Source organism: Cydia fagiglandana, chromosome 11 (assembly GCF_963556715.1).
Source record: "Cydia fagiglandana chromosome 11, ilCydFagi1.1, whole genome shotgun sequence".
In the NCBI taxonomy this organism is placed as follows: domain Eukaryota; kingdom Metazoa; phylum Arthropoda; class Insecta; order Lepidoptera; family Tortricidae; genus Cydia; species Cydia fagiglandana.
In genome coordinates, this window is record NC_085942.1 from 14,627,146 (window position 1) to 14,651,491 (window position 24,346).

At 36.3% G+C, this 24,346-nt stretch overlaps 2 protein-coding genes and 1 non-coding gene across 5 annotated transcripts in view; 1 reads left to right on the plus strand and 2 right to left on the minus strand.

Moving 5' to 3' along the window:
* The window catches only part of LOC134669094 (uncharacterized), a 272,403-nt gene that overhangs the window by 137,792 nt on the left and 110,265 nt on the right, over window positions 1–24,346 (minus strand). The gene's annotated exons all lie outside the window — the stretch shown is intronic.
* On the plus strand, window positions 5,761–23,546 carry LOC134669078 (axotactin). Of its 3 annotated transcripts, none has more exons than XM_063526603.1 (32): window positions 5,761–6,067; window positions 6,870–7,004; window positions 7,466–7,688; window positions 8,236–8,372; window positions 8,935–9,086; window positions 9,172–9,235; window positions 9,735–10,019; window positions 11,282–11,388; window positions 12,323–12,946; window positions 13,339–13,519; window positions 13,811–13,928; window positions 14,227–14,375; window positions 14,821–15,023; window positions 15,627–15,838; window positions 16,007–16,221; window positions 16,563–16,736; window positions 16,851–17,076; window positions 17,406–17,659; window positions 17,891–18,319; window positions 18,397–18,600; window positions 18,904–19,121; window positions 19,370–19,449; window positions 19,535–19,647; window positions 19,862–20,065; window positions 20,346–20,422; window positions 20,720–20,833; window positions 21,447–21,599; window positions 21,773–21,889; window positions 22,169–22,307; window positions 22,696–22,817; window positions 22,881–23,009; window positions 23,382–23,546. In XM_063526603.1, exons 2-32 carry the CDS (start codon window positions 6,890–6,892, stop codon window positions 23,493–23,495), a joined length of 5,652 nt encoding a protein of 1,883 aa, XP_063382673.1. In that variant the 5' UTR covers window positions 5,761–6,067; window positions 6,870–6,889; the 3' UTR covers window positions 23,496–23,546. The 3 variants fall into 3 exon arrangements, with proteins under 3 accessions (XP_063382673.1, XP_063382674.1, XP_063382672.1); XM_063526604.1 differs by having other exon boundaries at window positions 22,696–22,773; window positions 22,843–23,009; XM_063526602.1 differs by having other exon boundaries at window positions 5,762–6,067; window positions 22,696–23,009.
* Window positions 24,142–24,215, minus strand: Trnan-guu (transfer RNA asparagine (anticodon GUU)). The gene has a single exon. It is a non-coding gene; the product is annotated as a tRNA-Asn (tRNA).

A 24,346-nucleotide genomic window follows, 5' to 3' on the forward strand; every position in this document is an offset into this window, starting at 1 on the left:
TTGTGCACTACCGGATGCCTTCGTACCTTTACAATAAGCTAACCTGAGCTTATAACTCTAAAACCTCAGAGGTCAGATCGTCCAGGTATCTGCAACTTGTTTGCCCCTGTCACCATTCAGCAGCCTTTCGCGGCAGTTTTCGGTACGCCACGTAGTGTTGGAATGATACTTAACAACAAAAATATATTACTTATTATAGGTACCACCCCTAGCCTGTTGTTTACCTCTGCTTGTATTTCTGTTTTCTTTTGAATTGTTTTCTTTTATTGAGATGTGCAATAAAGAGTATTTGTATTATATTGTACCATTTTAATTTATTATCACTATCAATGGAAACAGACCCTACAACGAGTAAGTAATGGATCATTGCCATTCACCGCACCAACGGACGGATTGTATCTCCGTCTTACATAACAACAAAAATATTTCACTTGTTTTGCTTCCGATCGCTCCGTTCGATTGCACCTTTCATCTTCGCAAAACCAACGCATCTTGAACTTCCATCACCTTCAGAGTGAGCAGAATTGGCAGCATTTAACGGGTTTTGTTATAATGGCCGTGTTGTACTTACATCACACAAGCCTTTACAGGAAATGGAGGTAAAAATGTTGTTGGCTTTTAGGTTATGCTTAAATTGATTGTTTTTGTTTTTCGTCGGTTCTTGTTTAATCTTACTTAATTTAAATTAAATCGGTGTGCAAATGCAATCAAAAAAGGCTCTAGCATATCTTTTTGTCGCTAATTATAATAGATACTTATCTACTAAATTAATTTAAAAAAACGTCGCCGACCTTATAGCTTATGAAGCATACGACCCCGTAATTCATTCATAATGCACAAAGAGCATATTCTGCATCAAACGTCGTCCAATTTTTAAGTCGGTAAGTACATTGTATTAAAATGCAACATGCGTGCAACAATCTGCCAATTATATTTGTCAAAGTAACTTCTTCACCCCCACATATACCTACTACATAATATATGTATAAACATAATGTACCTCACACCTTTAGGCCCGGGGCGACACGACACCACCACCTGTATGTATTCCGCGTACATGTGCTAAAATATGCCGCCAAAGGTAATTAATCGCAATGTTCGAATTTTTTGCTGGTCCGGAACTTGTTTTTATTTATTTTTGTGACAAAAAAGGATTTTTGTTCTAGTTGTTCGTATTTTGCGAAGTGATGATTGGTATCTAAATATAATTAAATGTACACTCGTAGCCCTAGTTATTGAATGCATACTGCTACGGACTGACAAACTTGGACTGACATGACGAAACTATAAATTGTTCCATTATTTCCGGTTTGGCTACGAAACCATAAAAACCGCGGCTGAAGTACTATTCAATAAACCAAAAAACGTGTTAAAAAGCATATTTTTTAATAAGTAAGTATATAGATTGTTACAATAACTAAAATAGTAAAAGTAAAATCGTAAGCAAATATTGTCATGAAACGAAAGCGTAAGAAATTGCTTATGAATGGAAGAATAGGCAAGAAAGTCGATCAATGAAAAAATATAAAGTTTATAACGATCACGAAATTGGATAAAGTATTCAAACAAGGTTCTTACGTAGGTTTGTTCATTGTTGTTAATTTTTAACGGTACGCAACAAAAAATCTAATTGTGTCAGATTAGCTGGCCTAGCTTTACAAAGCTGCTAGGTTATTGCTGAACAGCCGGACATGACACGATTTTCTGAATTCTGGACTAGCTGCCAGATTCGAACTTTAAGATACGTCATTATTAATAGATCTAGAAACGATATGGATTAGATGTGTCAGTGTCAAAACTCAAAAGTGACGTATTCATAGTGACGGATCCTCATGAAATAGGCAAATTAATAAAAACGCTGAAGAATACGAGATCCGCTGGAATCGACAACATTACTGTTAAGGCGCTTAAAACTATAGCCAATGAAATAGCGGTGCCGTTAGCTCATGTTGTAAATCTGTCATTAGAACAAGGTCATTTTCCTAGCAAGCTCAAGTTAGCAATTATAAAGCCTTTATTCAAAAAAGGGAAAACGACCGATAAAAACAACTATAGACCGGTAGCGCTTTTGCCAGTTATATCAAAAGTTTTTGAAAAGGTCATGTACGGAAGGGTTTTAAAATACTTAAATAAAAATCGCATCCTCTGCTCAGAACAAAGTGGTTTCCGTAAAGGGAAATCAACTACACATGCAGCATTTAATTTAGTTTGCAATGTACTTGATTCATTAGAAGCAAACGACATGGTTGTAGGCTTATTCTTGGATTTAAGTAAAGCTTTCGATTTCGTAAATCATTCAATTATACTTAAAAAAATAGAAAAATATGGCATAAGGGGGCCCGCATTCAGATGGCTACATAGCTATTTATCAGACCGTCACCAAATAACTAGGGTTCAATATACATCATCGACCGATAATTCTAAGTTAACTGTCGACTCTGCTTCACGTATGAACCACAGTGGGGTACCGCAGGGCAGCATATTAGGGCCACTCCTATTCTTGCTCTATATAAACGATCTTCCTAACTGTATTAAACACCGCTGCCTTTTGTTTGCAGATGATACAACGATAGTTATTAGAGGTAAAAACGACAATGACCTGAAAGAGAATATAAATGCTACTCTGACTGATGTAGGAGATTGGTTAAATCGGAATGGTCTATGTATGAATGCTTCAAAAACTAAACTAGTTCGATTTGCTACAAGAAATAGTAAAATGATGCCATTAAATATAAAAATGGGTACGGAGCAAATCGAAGAAGTAGCACATACAATTTTCCTAGGCATTGATATAGACCAGTATTTAAATTGGAAACAACAAATAGACGTAGTTTCTACTAAAATTAATAAATTTATTTATGCCATAAAAAAATTGAAGCGAATGACTTCAGACAAAACTGCGCTACTCGTTTATCATAGCTATGTTGCTTCTGCACTTCGTTATGGAATAGTATTATGGGGTAATGGCACAAATGTGAAACAAGCTTTCATAGCACAAAAAAAATGCGTTAGGGCTATAGCGGGGGTCAAGTGGTCAGAGTCATGCAGGCCGTTGTTTAAACAGTATGGAATCCTGACAGTTCCGAGCTTATACATCTTAGAGATATGTAAATTCGTTAAACGCAATTTAGAACTGTTTGATCAGAAATGTAACATTGGAAAGCGCACAGTCACACATAAAGCTTTAGTAGTCCCAAAATGTAAATTAGAAGTGAGTAAGAAAAATTGCTACTATATGACTGTTCGTATTTACAATGCACTTCCTATGTCATGGACAGAGTTGCCAAGCAACAAATTCTTCTCCAAATTAAGATCCTTTCTCCTAACTGAATGTTTTTACAATATCAATGATTTTTTTCTCAAGATAGAACAATTCTAACGCTTGACATGTGACTGATACCTATTTAATGAATATTGACCTTAATAACAATGTAAATTATAATAATATTGAATTGACATAGTAATTAATAATATAGCTAGTAGGTAATAAACAATAATGTTGCTTTATAATATTATGATCGTAGGGTTGAATAGTTTTTTTTTAATATGTATTTTGTACCTTAGACTTAGATGTATTTTTTTGTTTAATCTTAAGGTTATTTGAATTGTACTATATGTATTTTAGGAATAAGGACATTGTATACCGTAAACCGGTTGATTGTGACACTCTCTAATCAAATAATATTGTAACATCTGTATACTGACATTGCATAATCTGACAATAAATGATTACTTACTTACTTTGAAGAAATGTCACTTTTGACACTGACACATCTAATCCATATCGTTTCTTAATCTATTAATCGACGTATTTTAAAGTTCGAATCCGGCAGTAGGTATACATAATTGCATTTGCATCCAGATATAGAATGCAGTATGCATTGTCCTTGCTGCGATTGAGCGACTAATTTAGCTAATTAGTTATTGTGTTACCCTCTGACATTATGACACGCGTCTTATGTTAGGAACGCACATACACAATGTACAAATGAAGACTATACATTGCGATGAAAAGGAGTCTGAGAGTGCCCACTACCGCATTCTACCTTAAACATCAAAAATATTTCATCTGTTTTATTATACTTGTGTATGTTATATAGTTTGTATCATAGACAGAGAGAATCATAATACTATCTTTGTCTGACACTAGTAGGTACTAGCACCCAAAAGAAAAGGATGAGTATAGTTTTCCTGGTTCTTACTGACTGACAAATTGGTTTGACCAACTATAGTCTATCACGAATAAATGCGATGGTTTCTGATTTCAAAAAATTGTCTTCTGCTCGAATTTGCAAGAACTGTAAAACATTCAATTAACTTTTTGAAATATTTACAATGTCATACAAAATCATCACTTAAAAGTCGAACATGAGGAAACAACTCAAAATTTAAATAACTTTACGACTATTGAGGTTAAAATGTAACTTTCTCATCAATTTTTGAAGAATAAAAAGTGCTTTTGCGACCTGGTGTGGTGAAAACCGATTAATATAGGTAATGAAAACAATAGCGAAGTAACGAGATGAGTGGCGGATATTCTACTGACATCGACTAAAAGCTAGACTGACTAGATTTATGATCAAGATGAATGATTATTGTTTGTATGTAACCGTTTGAAATATATACATGTATGTATAACGTATTTGTCTTTGCCATTCTTCGGGTCTAATGCCGTTTCAAGTCCTTTTAGGTCAGCCAAGAAAGAACCTAACATTCAAGGCGTTGTAAGTTGAACGCTGATACGAGTATGTATATATATGTATAAAAATATATTTATTTATTTAAACTTTATTACACAAAATACAAATAAAATAAACAAATGGCGGAATTGGCGGACTTAATGCCTAAAGGCATTCTCTACCAGTTAACCATAGGGCTATACAGAGATGTAATAAAAATGGTACAAGAAGAAAAGTAAGAGAATTTAATTAGGAACAACTGATAAACTAAACTAAATATATGTAGGTACTTAAGTAACATTGATACTTTCAACTTTTACTAGTATCAATGATATTGGCGTGTGTTTGAAATTCGATAAGACGAATGGCTTACAGGCGAAAATTGAGACTAAAATTTTCTAAACCTGTACATGATTTTCATTTAGATTTATTTATGGACAATAAGGACGTGTAAAGATATTTAATACCTTGACTGTAGGTACAATAAAACAATCGGTCGTCAAGACGATCGCTGACATTGGAACAGAGGGCGCTACTGTGGTTCTACGGTGATTTACGACATAAATTAGAACAAGAAGAAGACGTAAGGCATGTTCTACATTGATTTATGTACTATGTATAATGTATATGTATTAAATAAAGACGCTGTGTTTTTCGTTACCTGTTTATTTATATATATGGAAATTTGTTTTCTAAATATGAACAATCTCAGGAATTTCCATAATTAAAAAAATAGTATATGATTATATTAATATTACTTGTATGACGTTAATCTGTCATTTCTGCTCAGGCACAGTCACTCATGCTCAGGCTTCATCTCAAAATCTTCTTAGTTACAACAGGTACCTACCAACCAAGCAATTGTAAGCAATATGAGAGCGCACGTGACTTCGGAGTCATTACTGTAGGTACAGTCAAATATAATTTAGACAAATCGAACGCGCTCTCCCATAATACGATAATAATGTCCACAATAGATTTATTGAAACTCTTTCTAACCTCGTGTGTCCTTAGTCTGGGAGCAACTGTGACCCATGAACAAATTGCCGGTGTGATTACTCAGTTAACCGCCTCAGTACGGCGGCGGGGACGCGACCAGTGCCATCCCGAACGGGATTTAAAAAAAATAAAAATAAAAAACGGCGCGTTCTATGTTTGAATATTTAAAGAGTTTGTGTTTTGTTTCTACTAACGGTGCCGTTTTTAGTGTATTACAAGTAAACAGAATATAATCAATCATTTCTTAAATATATATTTTTATTTCTAAAATTTATTTTTAGCCTAGCTAATATTTTTTTAGTGTCCAAACATGATTGTAGTTTGCGTTAGGTGATATAAAAAGTTAAATGCTGGTTTTTATAAAAGGATTACAAATTATATTCATATTCGTAAGTATACACTTATATTTTTCCTAGCGATCAAAATAAGGGATACATTTTTCTCTTACCGATACTTTTATCATGAGAAAAGAGACCCTTAAGATATTCGGGTAAAAGTGGGCAAAAATGTCAAATCCAAACACGTCAAAACCGATGTGTCAACCGACATTGGAGGGCTACAGTTATTTGAGCCAATTTAGCTCCTAAGCAAAACCAAGGATCCTTGGCCCATGACATTTCTGCAAGGCCTGCTTTGACCTCCGTCTTATTAAGAAAAGACAGAGGCAAGGCGGACCTCTTTACATTGGCCACTTTCCGTTGCCCACACGAGTCACATTTCCGCCCGATACCCTATGCGAATTAAAAGGGTTCTATTTTAAACTCTACGAGTAAGGGTTTAAGGATTATAATGGTTTTAATTTTGATTTGAGTGTGAAAAAAGGAAGTAGATTTTTTAAGGTTTATTTCGACAGATGTTCCGAGTGACCGTTGGTGGTAAGTAGGGCTACCGGTAGGTATTCTTTGTTGTGTCATGCGGCAGTTGTTTGTTTATTAACCCTCCAGTGGCTATTCAAATCGGGATATCGCAAATCGTGTAACAAGAACATAGCCGCCAATATTATTTATTTAATATTTACATCCATACCGCACAACGCATGCATCGGGTTAAAGCAAAAAAGTGACTTGCTTTGCATTTAGCAAATTTCTCGTTTTTGCTAGAAAGTATTTACTAGACTCTAGTTTCAAATAAGAATTGGGTCCAAGAATGCTAAATAACGTATATATTTAAATTGGCGTGTTCATCCCCCAGATAAATGACCTTAACACAGAATGGGTCTGTGGCAAAGAAGAGGGATCCTAGTAAGCTGGCTGGTACTTCACATTTTATGTGGGACAGCTGATGTTGAGAGCAGCTTGCCCGTAGACCTCACCCCTGATGAGAAAGGTAAGATTGATGTAAAAAATATTATAGGACATTCTTACACAGATTGCCTAAAGTCTCACTTCCCACGATAGAATAGAGAATAGATCTAATAGAACTAATAGAAGAGCATTTTATGATTTACTTTCATTAAAAAAAACTTGGGATTTCTATCTAGTGTGTAGGTGTTATATAGAAAGCATCACGTGATCACCGATCACTCATCATACTGGAAACGAAATGTCGGACGCCTCGGCTTAGACTATCCTTTAGAGTTTAGACCAATCTTGCGGTCTAGCATAAGTTGCGTTCTCGCGCGCAAATCCATACTTGAAGTCGCGCTAGATGTATATACCTATATAGTTATAGTGAGTAAGAAACTATTGTTGGACAGTTTACGAGTACTTGTAGACCAGGTACATCTATGGGGCCCTATTTTTAAACAGTAATTAAATTTCAAACAACACATTTTATCCAATCAACAGTTCTACCACCAACAACGCTAGCATTAACTCCAACAGCCTCCAGTGCCTCCACGTACAACATATCGACCTCCACATACGCGACTGTCATACCACCCATACCGCCGAGCGACCGCGACCGATTCCTAACATTCGCGGAGTCTGGACACCATAGGACCTTTATGTTTGCGGAGAATAACACTTTTATACAATTGGATGGAGATATAATACAGAGGTTTCAGTTAAGGTAAGAAATCTGTAGCTTATACACAGTAACAATGAGGAAGACATCGCCCAATACGCCGATCACTGCAACTTCTTAGAAATTTTTAACGTGCACACTACATAGCGCCGCTGCTCAACACTTCTTTTCGATTCCATGTTCAATTGTCCTTGGTATATTTATTTCAAATAAAAGACAATGCAATATTATGATGGCATCGAGCTTATCAGATGAATGATGATGGATAGTGGACGTGGCAAATGTTTTTTTTTTATTTAGAAATAAACAGTCTTGTATTGTTACATTAGATACAATAGTATTTACTTACTAATAAGTATTGTAGACTTACAGTTTCCTTTAATTTAATTACGTAAACCTAAACATTAAAACATGAAAGTATACGATTTATAAATTATCGATATGAATCGTTAATAACAGTACTTAAACGGTTTGTTAAAAACAATAATTATTGTAACTGGGCTCAACCTCATCGAGTTTATGTTTTTTTACAGTTGCTTCAATGGCTACTATTTGAAAAAAGTTATAAAAAAATACTTATTCGACTTTTCAGATTGTGCAGAGAAATATCATTTAAGTTTCGCACGAGGCTACCTCATGGTCTGTTAGTTTACCACAATGTGAAGAATCCTGTGTTCAAAATGCAGCCGTACGCTTTATATGTTATTGTGGAGAAAGGAGAACTTAAAGGTATTATTTTTACAATTATCTTAACAAAAGAATGTTAGCTGGGTTGGGCGAGAATTCAAGGGTCAGCAAATCAAGCCGCATGCGGATTTTCATGTCACAGCCCCAAAAAAATAGCAGACAAGCTCCATACATATCCAACCATATTTAAATCTGTAATTACTTCTGCGGCTACATTTTAGTTTTAAACATTCGCCTGATCTCCGTATAAGTATTTATGTCAAAGTATTGTATGCTGAAAACCAACATTGCCAACAGTCAAATCAGTTAGTTTTTTAGAACTGTTAAAACAATTTGCTAACATGGAATTTATATGAAACATTACATCGAGATGTCACGGCCAACTCGCCTACTTTTATATTCCTACCCGATTTATAAATAGAACTTGTGTTTAAAAATAACTCCTATCTGTGTTTTTCTAATAATTATCTGGTACTTTATTTCATGCATGGTGTAAAATAATTTAATTTAAATACAGTATAATACCCCATTGTATATTGAGTACACATTTCGTTGGGCGACCTCACCTTTCTAAGAACCATTGTATAGCACTGAAATTTTACAGTGGTCCACGTATTCGGTAAACACTTGACATCCGTGACGGTGGGCCGCGCCCTGAACAGGGACCAGTGGCACAGCGTACAAGTTACAATCGACGTACATGGTGCAAGACTAATAGCCAAAGTGGACCAGATGAAGGAAGAGGTGTACCTCAAGGTAAATTAGGACCACTACTTTTCCTATAATTTAAGACTAAAAATTCCTGGGAAAATAAATGTTAAGAACTCTTTTAATTTTTCAGGGTTTAAGCTTCGATACAAATTATGGAATTACTGATAACTTGACATCTGTTATACTCATCGGAGGTAAGCATTATTATTGAAAATACGAGTAGCAATAGCAATGATAATAATGATAATGATAGCAATACTGTAATTTAATATATTGCCAATTTAAATAAATAAGCCAGGAGGCTTTAGTCTAACCCAGGTGGTGTCTTTTTAACGATATATACGCCGACGCAAATACAATAGGAGGTTTTCATTTATATTTATATTAAGTACCTACGAGTATATAACGCCACTTTATCATTTTCATACCTACTGATTAACATCTTATAACACATCTGGAGGTAATGTGCAAGTTGCGAAAAATGTCCATGTATAAGTGCCTTAAAAATTCGGAAACTTTTCGTATTTTTCCATTTCCAACAAAATAGAACTTTCTGGAATATATAAAGAGTTCTATTTTGTTGGAAATGGAAAAATACGAAAAAAATATTTTTTTATTTTATTTGTTTCAATTTCGCTTGGAAACTTTCCAACAGCACACCGTACATTCTTTGTTATTTGTCCGTATTTCCAGGCCTAAGCTCAGAAGAAAAGTTGCACGGCGTCAAATACATCATAGAATCCTTCGTAGGCTGCATCAGCGATATGGTCCTAAGCTCCGGCAAGGCGGCCTCGGACCTCCTTCCCATTGTACCCCTGATCGCAACCAAACACGAAAACGTCAAAGAAGGCTGTATAGACAAATGCAGGACGTTAGAGAACCTATGCTTCCAAGGGTCGAGGTGTATTAATGAGTATAATGGGTATAGGTGTGACTGCTTTGGAACTAGATATGAAGAGGATTTGTGCGATTTTTACAGTGAGTAAAATAATTTAGGTACGTTTAACCGAATGTACCCAGAGTGACTAAATAGCATAGTCATATTTAGTATAGATCTAAACTTAAACAATAGCCAAACTTGAAAATATCTTCAAACGAAACCCAACAAAATTTTGAACTTGTCGGAACCGTAGATGCAGAGCAGGTATTATCTAAAATCAGCCAGAAGTTTCGACTTATCGGAACCAAAAACGAAACCCTCCTTATTTAAAATATAAACAGCAACAATCCTAAATGGCCTTTCTTGAACCGTATAACTTTGCAATAAGGTCTATAAGTGATCACTCAAAAGTGTCCACGACCATCCACGACGACGGTGCATCAAAAACAAGTCAACCGGTTTATCGAAATTGTTCAAATTTGGTGATAGCGATAGCTCCACGTAACACCAGTTTCCGGATTACCTGTACGTTGTAAACTATTTATAATAGGTATAAAAGCCGATAATTGTCCACTTTCACCTTATAATTGGGAATGTATTTACGTCATAGATTACTACATGTTAGATCTCACATAGTGAATAAAGTGACAATTCACGCTCACTACTTAGAGTACCTACCTACTCACTGCAACCAGGGCCGTGGGGGCCATTATGGGGCAATGCCCTACCTTACAGTTCGTTTTTTTTAGCATTAGAAAGAACTTGGAAGAAGGTAAGCGATCTTGACATGTCTTTTAATTGAAAAACGCTTTTTAAAAATCAATAACTATTACTGATCGTATTAGATTCATAATTGTTACACATTTGCCGTAACTTATTTTTAAAATGTGTTTTTCAATTAAAAGACACATCATCATTGTTTACCTTAACGAACTATAGAATCCCATTGCCCTTCCTTAAGAAATACCATCGACTTTGATAATATTACGCCCTAGCTTTAATTACGCCTGCCCTTCTTCTTAAATTCAACTCTGGCTACCGGCCCTGGCTGCAGCACTAAGTTTCGGCCACATTTACATCCACATTTGCCTTTTCTGTTCTGTAGTAGTTACAAATTAAGTACAATTAAAGATAATTAAGTACCCACAATTTTGATACAACCCGAAATAATTCAAACTGGTACGAGTATTTGCTGATAAAACTCTAAAAGTCTAAAAATTTGCTTCCAGTCCGTGTTCTTAATTTTCCGATGAGACAAATCTTATTTCTCTGCATTTGCATGACTATTACACTCCATCTACTGATAGGAAGCCTGCAATGTAACCAATAATGTAATATTACGTCAACGATGACATTGCAGCCGCTACGGTGCTGACTCTTCGGGGATCAAGTTACGTGTCATACAGGGTGTACGATTGGAAGGACCGAGTGCATTCAACCAATACGAGGGTCAGCTTGCATTTTAAAGTAAGTGATATAAGTGGTCCTAGCCAAGAAGCCAATCGTTTGCGCCGTAGCGAACGAAACGGTAATGTCTCCCTATCACTCTTCCATATAGTGCGTAAGAGAGACATTAGCGCTTCGTTCGCTACGGCGCAAACGATTGGCATCTTGGCTAGGCTAGGCCCCCTGACCTGACAATTTTATGAGAATTGCATTTTTCTTTTCGCAAAATTCACTGGCCAACATGTTACAAATTATTTCGATAAGTACCTATATCAAAAACAATATCGAATAGCGCTAGTACCTTATATCCATGCTCTTTTGTCGAATGACGCCGCACTATACACATGGAAAAACCACAACACGAAAAGAAAAGTATTTTTCAATATTATATTGGTTGCAATGCATGTTGGTGCAGAATGAGTCTCTTGTTTGTTTAAAAATTAAGAATCGCCACGATGTGGCTATATAGGTACTTCAGTACTAAATAAAAGGATAAAAAAATCTACTTATAATATATAAAAATCATGTCACAGCTAGCTGTCACTATGTCGAGTATTACGAGTATAGTAGAACCTGTGGTTGTTCAAAATTGTAGAAAAATTAGCATAATTTTAAAGCGCATTTTAACATTAAATATTTTAAAAATCGGATGTCATCATCACGTTGATTGAGCTTGGCCAGAATAAGCTGAATAAAAGTCACGTAATGAGCCGATAATTGCTCGAGGTCTGTAATTGGACATGACCGAGAGATTGTCGAACGATATTCAGTTACATGATGACATTAATTGGGGTTAATTATGAGATAACGTATCTCGTTACATGATTTTATGTCTTGATTTTTGCCGCTTTTCTTGGAGTCTTCAAGAACGCGGCCACGGCTGTTCACTTGACCGTATTCGCTCAGCTTCTTGTATTCGAGTTCAAGACATCATTTCCACTTATTACATTTCCAGACACGTTTCGACGACTCAGCACTTTTCTACGCCAGCGGCCAAATCGACGACAAGCATCATTACATAGCTCTCTCAGTCCATCAAAGGAAAGTTGCATTCCAAATAGACCTTGGAGACGGTCCCATAGACGACTACATTGGCCACAATGTCAACGACAACCAATGGCATAACTTGACCGTTACTCTTCATGAAAAGATACTCGTTGTTTACTTGGATGGCGTAATAGAAACTTATGAGACTCCTGGAGAAGCCAAGTTTGTTTATATTGATCCTGAAATTTATTTAGGCGGTGGACCTGATTTACACAAGATGAAAGGATTGAAATCATTCAACAACTTCGCTGGTAATCTCAAATATGTGTACTACAACGACGTGTCGATACTTTATGTGCTAAAACAGAACAACCCTAAGGTTCATTACATTGGAGCTCTTGATCCCGAGTTTGAAGAAATCGATATAGAAGTGATACCAATTACTTATCCGTTCGCAACGTCACATATTTGGTGGCCCGTGCATAATAATACGCATAGTTTTAATTTAATATTTGAGTTCAAAACGAGCAAGAACATGGCAGTTTTGGCCTATAGCGAAACTGCTACTGCTTCTGGTCAAGGGTATTGGGAGGTGAGATAAAATTAATATTTCAATCCACGACTCACATACAGTCTTATCTTTTTGATGAAGTATGTACTTAACATTATTAAGTGTCCTTTTGTCCTTCTCTACGTCAAAGAATATTTTTGGTAACTATCCTCAAGTTGCACTGCAATAAGAGAGGTGAACTAGTTGCTTTGAATTTCTCTGGTTTTGAGCCTCTGGTTCTGGTACCTTCCATTTTATTACCGACATTCTTAAATCTGTAATTGAATGCGTTATGTTTATGGGCAATAAAACGAAATATAAAGACGCCTATGGAAGATTCTAATAAATAAAAGTATTTTTGCTAATATTTTTAAGCAGGAGTTTATAGTTATACCTACACATAAGTTTCACAACATATATTCATATTTTTTTAGGTGAGGATGGTAAAAGAAGAAATAAGATTTGAACTAGTGTCAGACGTAGGTAAAAATGTGACTGTATTGAAGTCTGTAAAGTTCAATGCTAGCAATGATTGGCACACTGTCGAATTAGAATATACTAAAGGAAGATTCAAGCTGACTGTTGACCATAATAATAAACCGGCACAAATGTTTGGTAAGTATTTTTCATCTAATTAATAAAGGATATTCTCCATTATAGGCCGACCGCTTAAATGAGTCCTGGACTCCTCGCCCTTAGTCGTCCTACCCCATTGCCCGCGTACCGCGCAGGCGAGGACACATTAAGCGGTCGGTCTATAGACAAAAATGACGCGAACCGACCTACATATATCTTTTGCAGAACACACTCTTAAAGTGCCACAAAAGTCCTGTATCAAATAGGTACTGTGAAAAAATGGTTAAGGTATAATTTCGGTTGTTTGTGAACAGGCTATTATTTTTTTAGGTTTGGACTTCAGTCTTCAAGACAAAATAGTAATCGGTAGCGGTCTGAAATCAGCGAACTTGGGCCTAATCGGATGCATGCGGAATGTAAAAATTAATGGACTCCTCATCGAACCAAGGTAAGTATAGTATTTTTAATCTACTTGCTTGATTATATAAATAGTCTAATTTTTAATCTACTTTTTTGGAAAAAAACACTAGCAACTTAGCGTGACCACATCAACGCAGTTAAGATATTTCAAGCATATTTTTGAAAATTGTAACGTAAAACGAAAAATAAAAAATCTTTATAAACAACATCGGTGACAAACAATACGGTTGCAGTATTTACTGTCGCTGATGAAAGTTTGGAACGCCAAGAAACACCAAACACCTCGATTTTATTTACATTTTTCAAGTTCGATCACGACTTTACAGATACGTTATAAATACCGAGCGAGTGGTAGGCGAAGTGGCCATCGACGATTGCAGATACGTGGATCCCTGCACGAGGCCAAACACCTGCGAGCACGGCGGCATCTGCTCCATCAGAGAAGATAGGGTCATCTGCGACTGTGAGAAAACTGGTATGTTACCAGCCAACCTACAGTATGTACTCATACTGTTTTTGTTCAGACACGTTATAAACAAGAACTTTATTAATGGTGGGTGATGCCATCGATAACTGCAGATGCGTGGACCTCTGCCTGAGACCTACAACGCCGGAGCAGTACATGCTAGGATTGGACGCTCTTATAATAAGTAAATAGTACAAGTACCTACTGCTGACAAAGAAGTTTCTAAATAGGTAACTCCCCACAATTCTGCATATCGGCTCATAGGAGCATTTAACGAAAATTTTGAAGAGGGTGACAAAAGTTTTTTTTAAATTGACAATTTGAAAGAATTTATTGTATAAAGACAACTTTTATGCACATTTTCATTATTGAATGCGTGTGCGACACATATTTGCCATTCAACTACTAATAAGTATCAGGAAATAATTAGGTTTTATAAACTTGTTATTTACAGGATACATAGGGGTGAATTGTCACTTCGCCACGTTTCGCAAGACATGCGAGGAGCTAGCCCTCCTCGGCTATACCAGGAACGATGTGTACCTCATCGACATCGATGGCAACGGCAAGTTTCCTCCAGCACACGTCAAGTGCGAATTTCAAATCGACGCAGATTCTTCTACCACGGTTGTGGAACACAATCTGCCTAGCCAAGTGGTACGTATTATTTTTAATGTTGCTTAAATTAAAGACACCATTAGGTTCTCACAAGGATTCAGTTACTTTCATCGTTCCTGGATAGCTCATCTGGGCGTGTGATTGAATAGTTCTGTTTGTTATTTAAGATAAGTTTCTCAATTTTAGAATGTTTATACTTATACCCCAACGAGTGTCGAAATATATGGTCTGGTCTACCTTTTCTACTACTAAATTATAATAGCCTGCTAATTTTGAGAATCTGCTGCTTGCAAGTACTTTATAGTTAGAAACCAATCACCGGCAGTCATTGAGAGGACTTGATAGACTAGCTTAAAAGCTAAGCTAGGTCTCCATTTTCTCGTATATTTTAGTACCCAGTTGTGGTGATAGTGATCATTGGATCTTTTCTTCTTATGACCATGTTACGATAAATCCTTAAAAGCATGTTAGGTTTTGTTGTTTCCAGAGAAACTTTTATTGCGCGTCATAAAATTCCGCGGATTATGGAGAACCAAAGTTGATGAACACCTCAAAATCTTTTATCAGAAAACCATTTTATATCAAATAAATATTTAAAATTATGTTAGGATATAAAATCAATATTAATTATTTGCATTTCAGGATGTCCGATCAGCATCAGGCCAAGATTTTAGCTTCCGAATAAAGTACCGCGAATTCACGGCGGAAATGCTTCAGGAGCTGATCTCCCACTCTCTGTTTTGTCGGCAATATATCAAATACGATTGCAATATGGCGCCATTGGAGCTACATAGTTCTACTTGGTTCATATCGTCTTCTAATGATACCGTGGATTATTTGGGAGATGTCAAGAGGTATTCAATTCAGTTTTTACAATTTCTAATGATGCTTTCCATTTTATAACCAAATTTGTGACTTTCGGCATGAATTCGAATAAGGTACACAAACCACCATGTACACCTCTTAAAACTTAGGTAACAGGATCAGAGGTAACAGGGTTTTTGTTTATTTTATTTTTGCAGAGGTTACTGCTCCTGTGGAATCAACTCAACTTGCATCTTCCCAAACCAAACTTGCAATTGTGATGCTAACGAAAACAAATGGCACTCTGACGAGGGAACTTTCGTGGTACCGAACAGCTTGGGTATCACGGAGATGTTCTTCCTGCAGCAGAAGGATCTGACAGAGGAAGCCCAGGGCAGGATCACTTTGGGGCCTTTGGAATGTGTTGAGACGAGTAAGGATATTTTAGTTAAGTACATCAAGGATCTTTCCTTTCCCTCATCGTAGTACATTATCGACTGCATCCTTAGCTACTTTTACTATTACTTGGAAGCCCTTCTTCTCAGGTGGGTAAGTGGGCTGCTTGTCTGGTTCAAGTTTCCAAACCGCTCGAAAACCCTCCAAAGGTACCACTCAAAGGAACCGCTCTTCATTCGACTTCTAGCGAAGTTGCTTAACTTGAGGAGATCGGTCCTGATCCGCGAGTAGGGAAAGAATGCCGTCATGGGAAGCGCCTTTTAATGTAAGTTGTTTTATTTAAAGTTAAATAAGGTAAACATTTTACACTGTCCCTAGATACCCAGAGATACGTAGTGACATTTACAACATCACAGTCGTACATCGAAGTGCCGGGTTGGAGGAAGGGTGACATCGCCTTCAGTTTCCGCACAACTGGCACCAGCGCCATTTTGCTATTCCAACCACCTATCAGACCCAACTACCCATCGTTCATGGTCGCTTTGACTAGTGGTAAGTACTCTGTTAAGTTAAGTGGAATACAATATGAAGCTGTCCTAGACTTACCTATGTAAGTACAGGAAGGGTCGAATACACAAGCAAAACAACTTTATAATTGAATTACAGAACACGAGCTAACATTCAACTTCACTCTAAACACGGGCACAAATAGAAAACTGGTAATCAACTCCAAGAGGAAACTGAACGGGGGCGAATGGCACAAGATCTGGATCGACTACAACTTCTACCACGTGCGGTTCATGCTGAACACCGAGTACCAGATGCTGAACTTGCTGCAGGAGGAGGAGTTTGGTCCGTTTGAGGGCTCCATGTTCATAGGTGGAGCTACTGCGTAAGTTGGGCATTACTTTTGTTTCTAGAGTAGGTGTACTTACTGGTCCAATAGCGTTATTGTTTTTGCTCCACCTGATTTTAGCCCGGACTTAGGTCAGAATTAATCCACATTAAATTGTACTTATTTTCTACTCAATGTATAAGTAAAGGAACCATATTGATTTCGAGTTCTCTTTCCATTTAAAAGTGTAACAGCGGTCGTTATTTTTGTGTCCCATACAAAGTTAGGCCACAACGACAAACTTCAAAACACGGGAATGGTAACCCCAATTCCAATAGCATGAAACAAATCATTACGATATCATAAAATATTTTTTTATATTTCAGTGAACATTTCAAGAAATCCGCTGCCGCTGTAAGTCAAGGTCTAATAGGATGTTTCAGAGGTCTCGTAGTGAACGGTGAAATTCTAGACATTTACAGTTACATGTCCGTACATTTGTCTGAAATCATCAAAGACTGCAAGCCGTCTTGTGTTCCAAATCCATGCCAAAATAAAGCCACGTGTAAGGAACTCTGGTCGAGTTACGAATGCATTTGCAAAAATCCCTGGGCTCATTTAGGAACACACTGTGAAGAAAGTAAGTCAATTATTTTTTGCTAATAACACTATAAAAAAAATATAACACCAATTTAAAATGATGAAGAATTTGGGAGTTGATTTTACAATAAATATTTCTTTTTTAATAATATTTCTTTCTTTAAGCGTGGCGATTATGTCATTCACCCCCCCCTTAAGGGGGAGGCCTATGTTCAGCAGTGGACGTCTTATGGCTGAGATGATGATGATGATGATGATTTATTTTTTGCAGACATAAACATAAAAGCTTTAACATTCCAAACAAAGGAAGCTTACTTGAAAAAGAATTATTTAGTGGATAATTCAACAGATGATGAAAAACACAGACTGAAAAAAATGATGACAGAAAATGTACTCATGAACCTAAGAACTTATGATGATAATTCTTTAGTGTTATACGCAAACGATAATCTTAATAACTTCATCCATCTGTTTATTCATAATGGAAGTGAAATCATTTATTTGTTTAATCATGAGGATGAAATAATTCAAATGAACGTAACTTATGAGAATATAAATAGAGGAGAGAGTGTTCAAATTGCTATAATAAGAACTAATCATACCACGACGTTACACGTTAATGACAAAAATACTACAATCGAAAAAGTTGCAAAGCTTTTGAGCAATTATACAAATAAACCTTGGATCAATCCAGAATTAGGTGAGACTATCAAAGTTTATGCACATACCAAAAAAACGAACAAAAATCTAGATTTAAATAAATATATTTTTTTACAGAGGTTATCTTACCACAGCGTCCTCCAGCACCTCCGACCGACTATTTCCAGATGAATCTTGGAGGCTATGACAACTATTCGCTGCATTTAGCACCCCGTGCCGCTATACTACCTCAAGGGGGGTATGTAGGCTGCGTGAGAGGCTTTAAAATAGCCGACCATGTTGTTGACTTGCCTCGTAAGGCTAAAGACAATGTGGATCAAGGTACGTAGATTAGAGCACATGTAAATTATTCTTCAATTTCTTCGATAGGGTGCAAAGAAAGGTAAAAATAAATCATGACTAATTATGAATTACCTATGTATTTTTGAATAACGATATCAAAGTTTATGTCGCCTACTGCTTTATTGATATTGGGATAGGGTCTGGGGTTCCACTTATTCGGAAGGAATACCTCCTCGATGGCGCTTGCCAAAGATCTTAATCAATAATATACATCTGAAGTTTTTAAAGTGATTCTGGCAAACCCTAAATATAAATTAGTAACCTAAGACCTCATGTTCACAGACACTGCGGGAGTTCTACCGAAATGCGACATGAAATGTGACTCCGAGCCTTGCAAAAATGGTGGCATATGCACAGAGGACTTCACCAATCAAGAAAGCAGCTGCAACTGCGAACTGACAAGCTATTTTGGTGAATATTGTATGGAAGAGAAAGGGGCGGATTTTAACGGCGAGAGCATATTACAGAGAGGGTTCACTCTTAAAGGACCCGTGTTAAAAGTGAGTAAATGCTTTTAAGCACCCCAGGTAAAAAAAGTAAAAGCCCCAATATTATTATTTTTCCTTTACATACATCCAATAGGAGCCAAAATTTTGCTAAAGGACACTTCCAATATAATAATGTAGATGTGCCTGTCAAATCAATATTTTTGTTTTTATCAATGCATGTTTTTATTACTAACGATAACGCAAGACTGGATTTAAAAAGTTCAGTGCATTTTTACTTTGGTTTTTGTGATACGTTCCAGGTAAAAATAAAATTGGCTTTCTCCAGCAACGACCTGCGGCAAAAAAATACTGTACTTCTCTTAGTTCAAACAGAAAACCAGTAAGTAATATCTAATTAAGGAACTTAACTTTCTATGACGATAAAATGGTAATTTGGAAACTGAATACTTATTTATTACCTTCAGACGCAGTTACTATTTGCTCATAGCAATAACACAAGATGGCTATCTTAAATTTGAAGAAGATCGCGAAGAAGCTGCTTATGGAGTTGAAGTTAAAAACCGAAATTTCTTAAATGGTAAGAATTTCTCATTGAACTTATATCCTTATATATTATTTGTATTGTTTTCGAGCTCCCGATAATTCGATAAATAACGAAAAGGTAATCACTGTCCATATCCCGGTCGATATAAGTCTAGTGAAACTAACCGTGAATCATTCTGTTAATTTCTCATTGCTGGATACCGAAAGTAAACGAGAAATTAATAATATCTTACTTATTCGAATTTCAGGAGCCAGACATACAGTATACTATACTAGAGAAGGCGACGACGCTATTCTTTTAATAGATAGGATAGAAATACCTTTAGAAAAACTGCCTGTCCAAGGACCATGGGAAGTTCTGGATGTTGGATCCAATGAAGTTCAAATTGGAGGACTTAATACAAGTGATCCAAGACTCAAGATTTACAAGGGATACAACGGATGTCTTTCCAGTAAGTGCACTTATTTTTATGTATTTGAGCGAGATATATTAAACTTGAGGAACTTTATCAATAAAAGATATAAAAAGTGTAGTGAATTCTAAGCTAGGATTATTGACTTAAATGTACCTACAATGTTTAAACCTTCTAAAATCTACTAGAAGATGATTCACTAAACTTGATCCCTTACATACCATCGCCCACACTGTTAACTGTACATATGTGGACCTTATGCCACTTGTAATAAGGTCCACCGATGAACAGTTAGGAGTGTTGCTGTTTATACCCGCAGATATTTTCGTGGAAGTGAACGAGTACATAATGAAGCCGCTGGAAGAGTACATGATGTTCACACGCGACTCCGAAAAGGTATCACATGAAATACTCCAAAATTAAACATTGCATTTGATCGTATAGGTATTTAAATGTACATACCGTATTTAATTTCTGATTTTTTACGTTGAAGAATCCACTAAAAATCAGCGTCTTTGCACTAATTGCTTTGTCACATGCCGAGTTTCATATAAATTTATTTTTATTTAATTTTAATTCTATTTGGATTTCTCACTTTGCTTTTGTCCTAGTAAGGTTTCTCTGAATATAAACCGATAAGTTTCGTATTCATAGAGCCTAATGTTAAACTATAGGTACCTATGTATGTGTCAGGTGAACGTGGTGAACGCACTGGGAGTACGCAGCGCGCAGTGCTCCGCTGAGTTCGACGAGGCCTGGCCCGACCGCGACCAGCTGGCCTCCGCGCATAATGGGAGCTTTCTTATAGTACGGATCTATGTTTTTATCTCTCTCTGTCGCTCTCATTTTAGCATTTATCCCTGTTGCATCCTTGTCAGCTGTTTCGGAACTTAGGGTTCACTTCCCAACTACTTGTACCTATACCTACATATATCGTGTTGACAATATTAACTGAGGTATTGTTGCCATCACCGCCATAGTTATCACATCCACTATAGTCACTACCTTTATCATCGTCATGCATGATCGTTATCGAAAATATCTTCGTCGTCTTAATTAATATTATTTGTGTATGGCCATTATAAATTTAGCAAAGGGGTAATGAATTTGCTACTGCAATGTGTTTATTGTTAATTTAGCTAGTATCTAAATTACGTACACAACTATTATTTTATTTATTTAAAACGTACATATGCCTACTTATAATTTTTTTCTTAATATAATTTATCAATGTCATATTATTATATTAATCAAAACGCCCGTAAGACCATACACATCTTTCAAGGATTTAAGCACTTGTTTCAAATGTTAGATCTATTAATTTTGACTAGATCACTATTTTGTACTTAATCGTCTTCAGAGTTCCGACTGTTCCGAGTGCAATAATAAAATAATCAGTGCCCACTATTGTACCATCCAGAGTGGCGACAAGACCTGGGTCGAGGACCCGCCGTCCCGCACGCCTTACGACCTGTTGTACCAACAACCTGATGCGGAGGAAGAAAACACAGATAAATTCTTTATAGCCCTCATCGTTATTTACCTACTTGGCCTGTGCTACTGCGGTTATCATGTAAGTGTCTCTCAACCCTAAAACATTCCATATAAGGTACCATCGCCCACACTGCTAACTGTCCATCGGTGGCCCTTATTTTATTACGAAAGGCATAAGGTCCACCGATGGATATGGACAGTTAATAGTGTCGTTGTTTGAACAAAGTATTTAAAACAATTTTGATAAAACAGATGTGGCGAACGCACAAGGCTCATAGGCTTCGTCTGGAGAAGGAAACAGACGAAAACATTATGAAGAACAAAGAAATAGCGACGAAACTACAAGAGCCTAGCTTCGCTTTCATGCAGGTAAGGTAACGGGTATTAAAAAAGACAAATGTATGTTTAAACACATGAACCAATAAACAGAGATAAAAAAATTTGGTTAATAGAGTTAGACCAAGAAAATTCTGCAGCAATTTTAATTGCACACACATGTACAATATTTGTACTGCGTGTGCTATCGAATCGTTGTAGACTTTTCTTTGTCTAACTCTAAGCCTTACTTTTCTTAATTTTATGTTAATATTTTTATGCGTATCTGTTTATCCATAATTTATAATACTAAATTTTAATACCTATCAACAGTTGAAAGACGGAGACGAATCAAACAAAGTAGACAATGAGAAGAAGCCCAACGGCGTGACAATAGAAATGAATCCTACAGTCATCGTGGAAGTGCCGGAAGACAAGCCTGCCGTTAGGAGAGGTTCTTTAAGATTTAGAGGTTTCATTTTAATTTACCTTATTAAACTTTCATTTCAATTTAACTTATATTAACTTTCATTTGAATTTAAAATTACACAAATATTTTCGATTACAAAATTAATAGGTTAGGCACTATGGAATTTATGTATATGAAAAGGACATCGGTCCGTTTCATAGGTGATTTGATTCATTTGAACATGCATGGTCAAATGAATCAAATCACCTGTTCTTTGTAGTTCTTTCCAATTTGTTAAATAGAATTTGTGTTTAATCCCGCATTGTATAAATTAAGGTACGTGAACTATATAGAACCTAGTTGTATTTCAACTATTTACAGTCCTGTACCGTCAATAGAATTTGAAATATAATTAACTTATTAACTATAATAACATCTATACATTTTTTAGACTTAATAGATAAAGATGTAACATTTGAGCCCCTTGAAGAAAAGGATGAAACAGAAGAAAACGAAGAAGATGAAGAAAGTGTGGATGAAGATGATCACTCTAAAACGGACGATGATCACTCTAAAACAGACGATGATCACTCTAAAGCGAACGATGATCACTCTAAAACGGACGATGATCATTCAAAAACGGACGATGAACATGAGGACACTTATGAAAATGGGAATGGCGAAAATGGTCACGGACAAGACAGGGAAGCAGATTGTGGAGAAATGATGGAGAATGGAGAGGAGGATAATTATAAAAATCATCAGGTAGTTACTAGCCCAGGAAATAACATTTATTAATACCATGTCGGTGGCAAACAAGCATAAGGATCGCATGATGGTAACCGTAGTACATGAACGCTCGCAAGTGCAATCCCGTTGCCATGGACGTTTTGGGATTATACTGAGCAACTTTTACTATGGGATGGGACCAACCCCGAAATCGCGTTAAAAATTTTTGCTGTTTTCTATGAGAGGGTATTTTTTTGCATTCAGTTATTTTTCTGCCACCCTGTATATTGGCTATGTACGAAGTGCACGGTAGTGATGGTAGGTAGGGGTTTAAAAAAATGCAAAGAAGGGTTAATATGTCGCGTATACGATAAAGATGTCTTTTAAAACGTTGTCGTAAATTTACAGCCCCCGCAACGTATCTCCAAAGCCACCGTCCAGGGTCCGCCCACCTTCACCACCCAACTACCCTACAAGATAGACGAAGATGGTTCCAACGAGCTATTGACCTCTAGCGCTTAAAATTTACTGTAAACATATTTTACTATAGATAATAAAAGTTTTTTTATTGTATTCAGTTTCATTTTATTTTCGTTATCTTTGATCAAATTATAATTTGTTTTAATAATTTTAATGGATCTCAAATTTTCATGAGCTGGATACATGAACGTAATTTTTTTTTGGGTTCTGCTAATATTTACCATAAAAATAAATTAGGTACCTAGTGAAAATACCTGTGTACACGAGGTGTACACATTATAAGGAAAAAAAATGCATAGCTTTAGGCCAAGCGCGCACTATGATTTTTTGTCGCACAAATGCAATGTATGTATTTAAGTATATGTCAGCATAATGTCAGTGCGCGCATATACCACAGAAACATATATATACTTATTATTATTACAAATATTACAATATATTGCCAAACGGATCAGCTTTGCCATCCAGCGGGGCAATGCGGCTAGCCTTCTGGGCACACTACCGACCGAGCGACTACAACTTGGTCAATTTTTTTATTTATATGTTTTTTAATATTTTTCTTATGTTGTAATATAAAAATGTTAATAAATAGAATTAATTACAGCGCGATTCTAAACTCACGTCGCAAAAATTAAAATAGTAGTGCGCGCTTCTCAGCTAGCAAAATTAAAAACAAAGCAAAAATTATCGCCCCCGGGTGGGCTCGAACCACCAACCTTTCGGTTAACAGCCGAACGCGCTAGCCAATTGCGCCACGGAGGCGTTGAGCAAGGCGGCGAAATTAGTGCTCGGGTTTCGTATACATATTTATAGATGTGTTTTTGCCTTATTTGGTTATCTAAACACCTAAACGGTTTCATCAGTACTAAACTAAAAAACACATTTTGTAATTT

Bases quoted from the DNA above. Each gene is read 5' to 3' on its own strand.
- LOC134669078 (XM_063526602.1), top strand. From the start codon at position 6,890: ATGGGTCTGTGGCAAAGAAGAGGGATCCTAGTAAGCTGGCTGGTACTT. The intron at 9,236-9,734 runs GTAAGCATTATT...CCGTATTTCCAG, and splicing joins ATCTGTTATACTCATCGGAG to GCCTAAGCTCAGAAGAAAAG. The intron at 18,320-18,396 runs GTGAGACTATCA...ATTTTTTTACAG, and splicing joins TTGGATCAATCCAGAATTAG to AGGTTATCTTACCACAGCGT.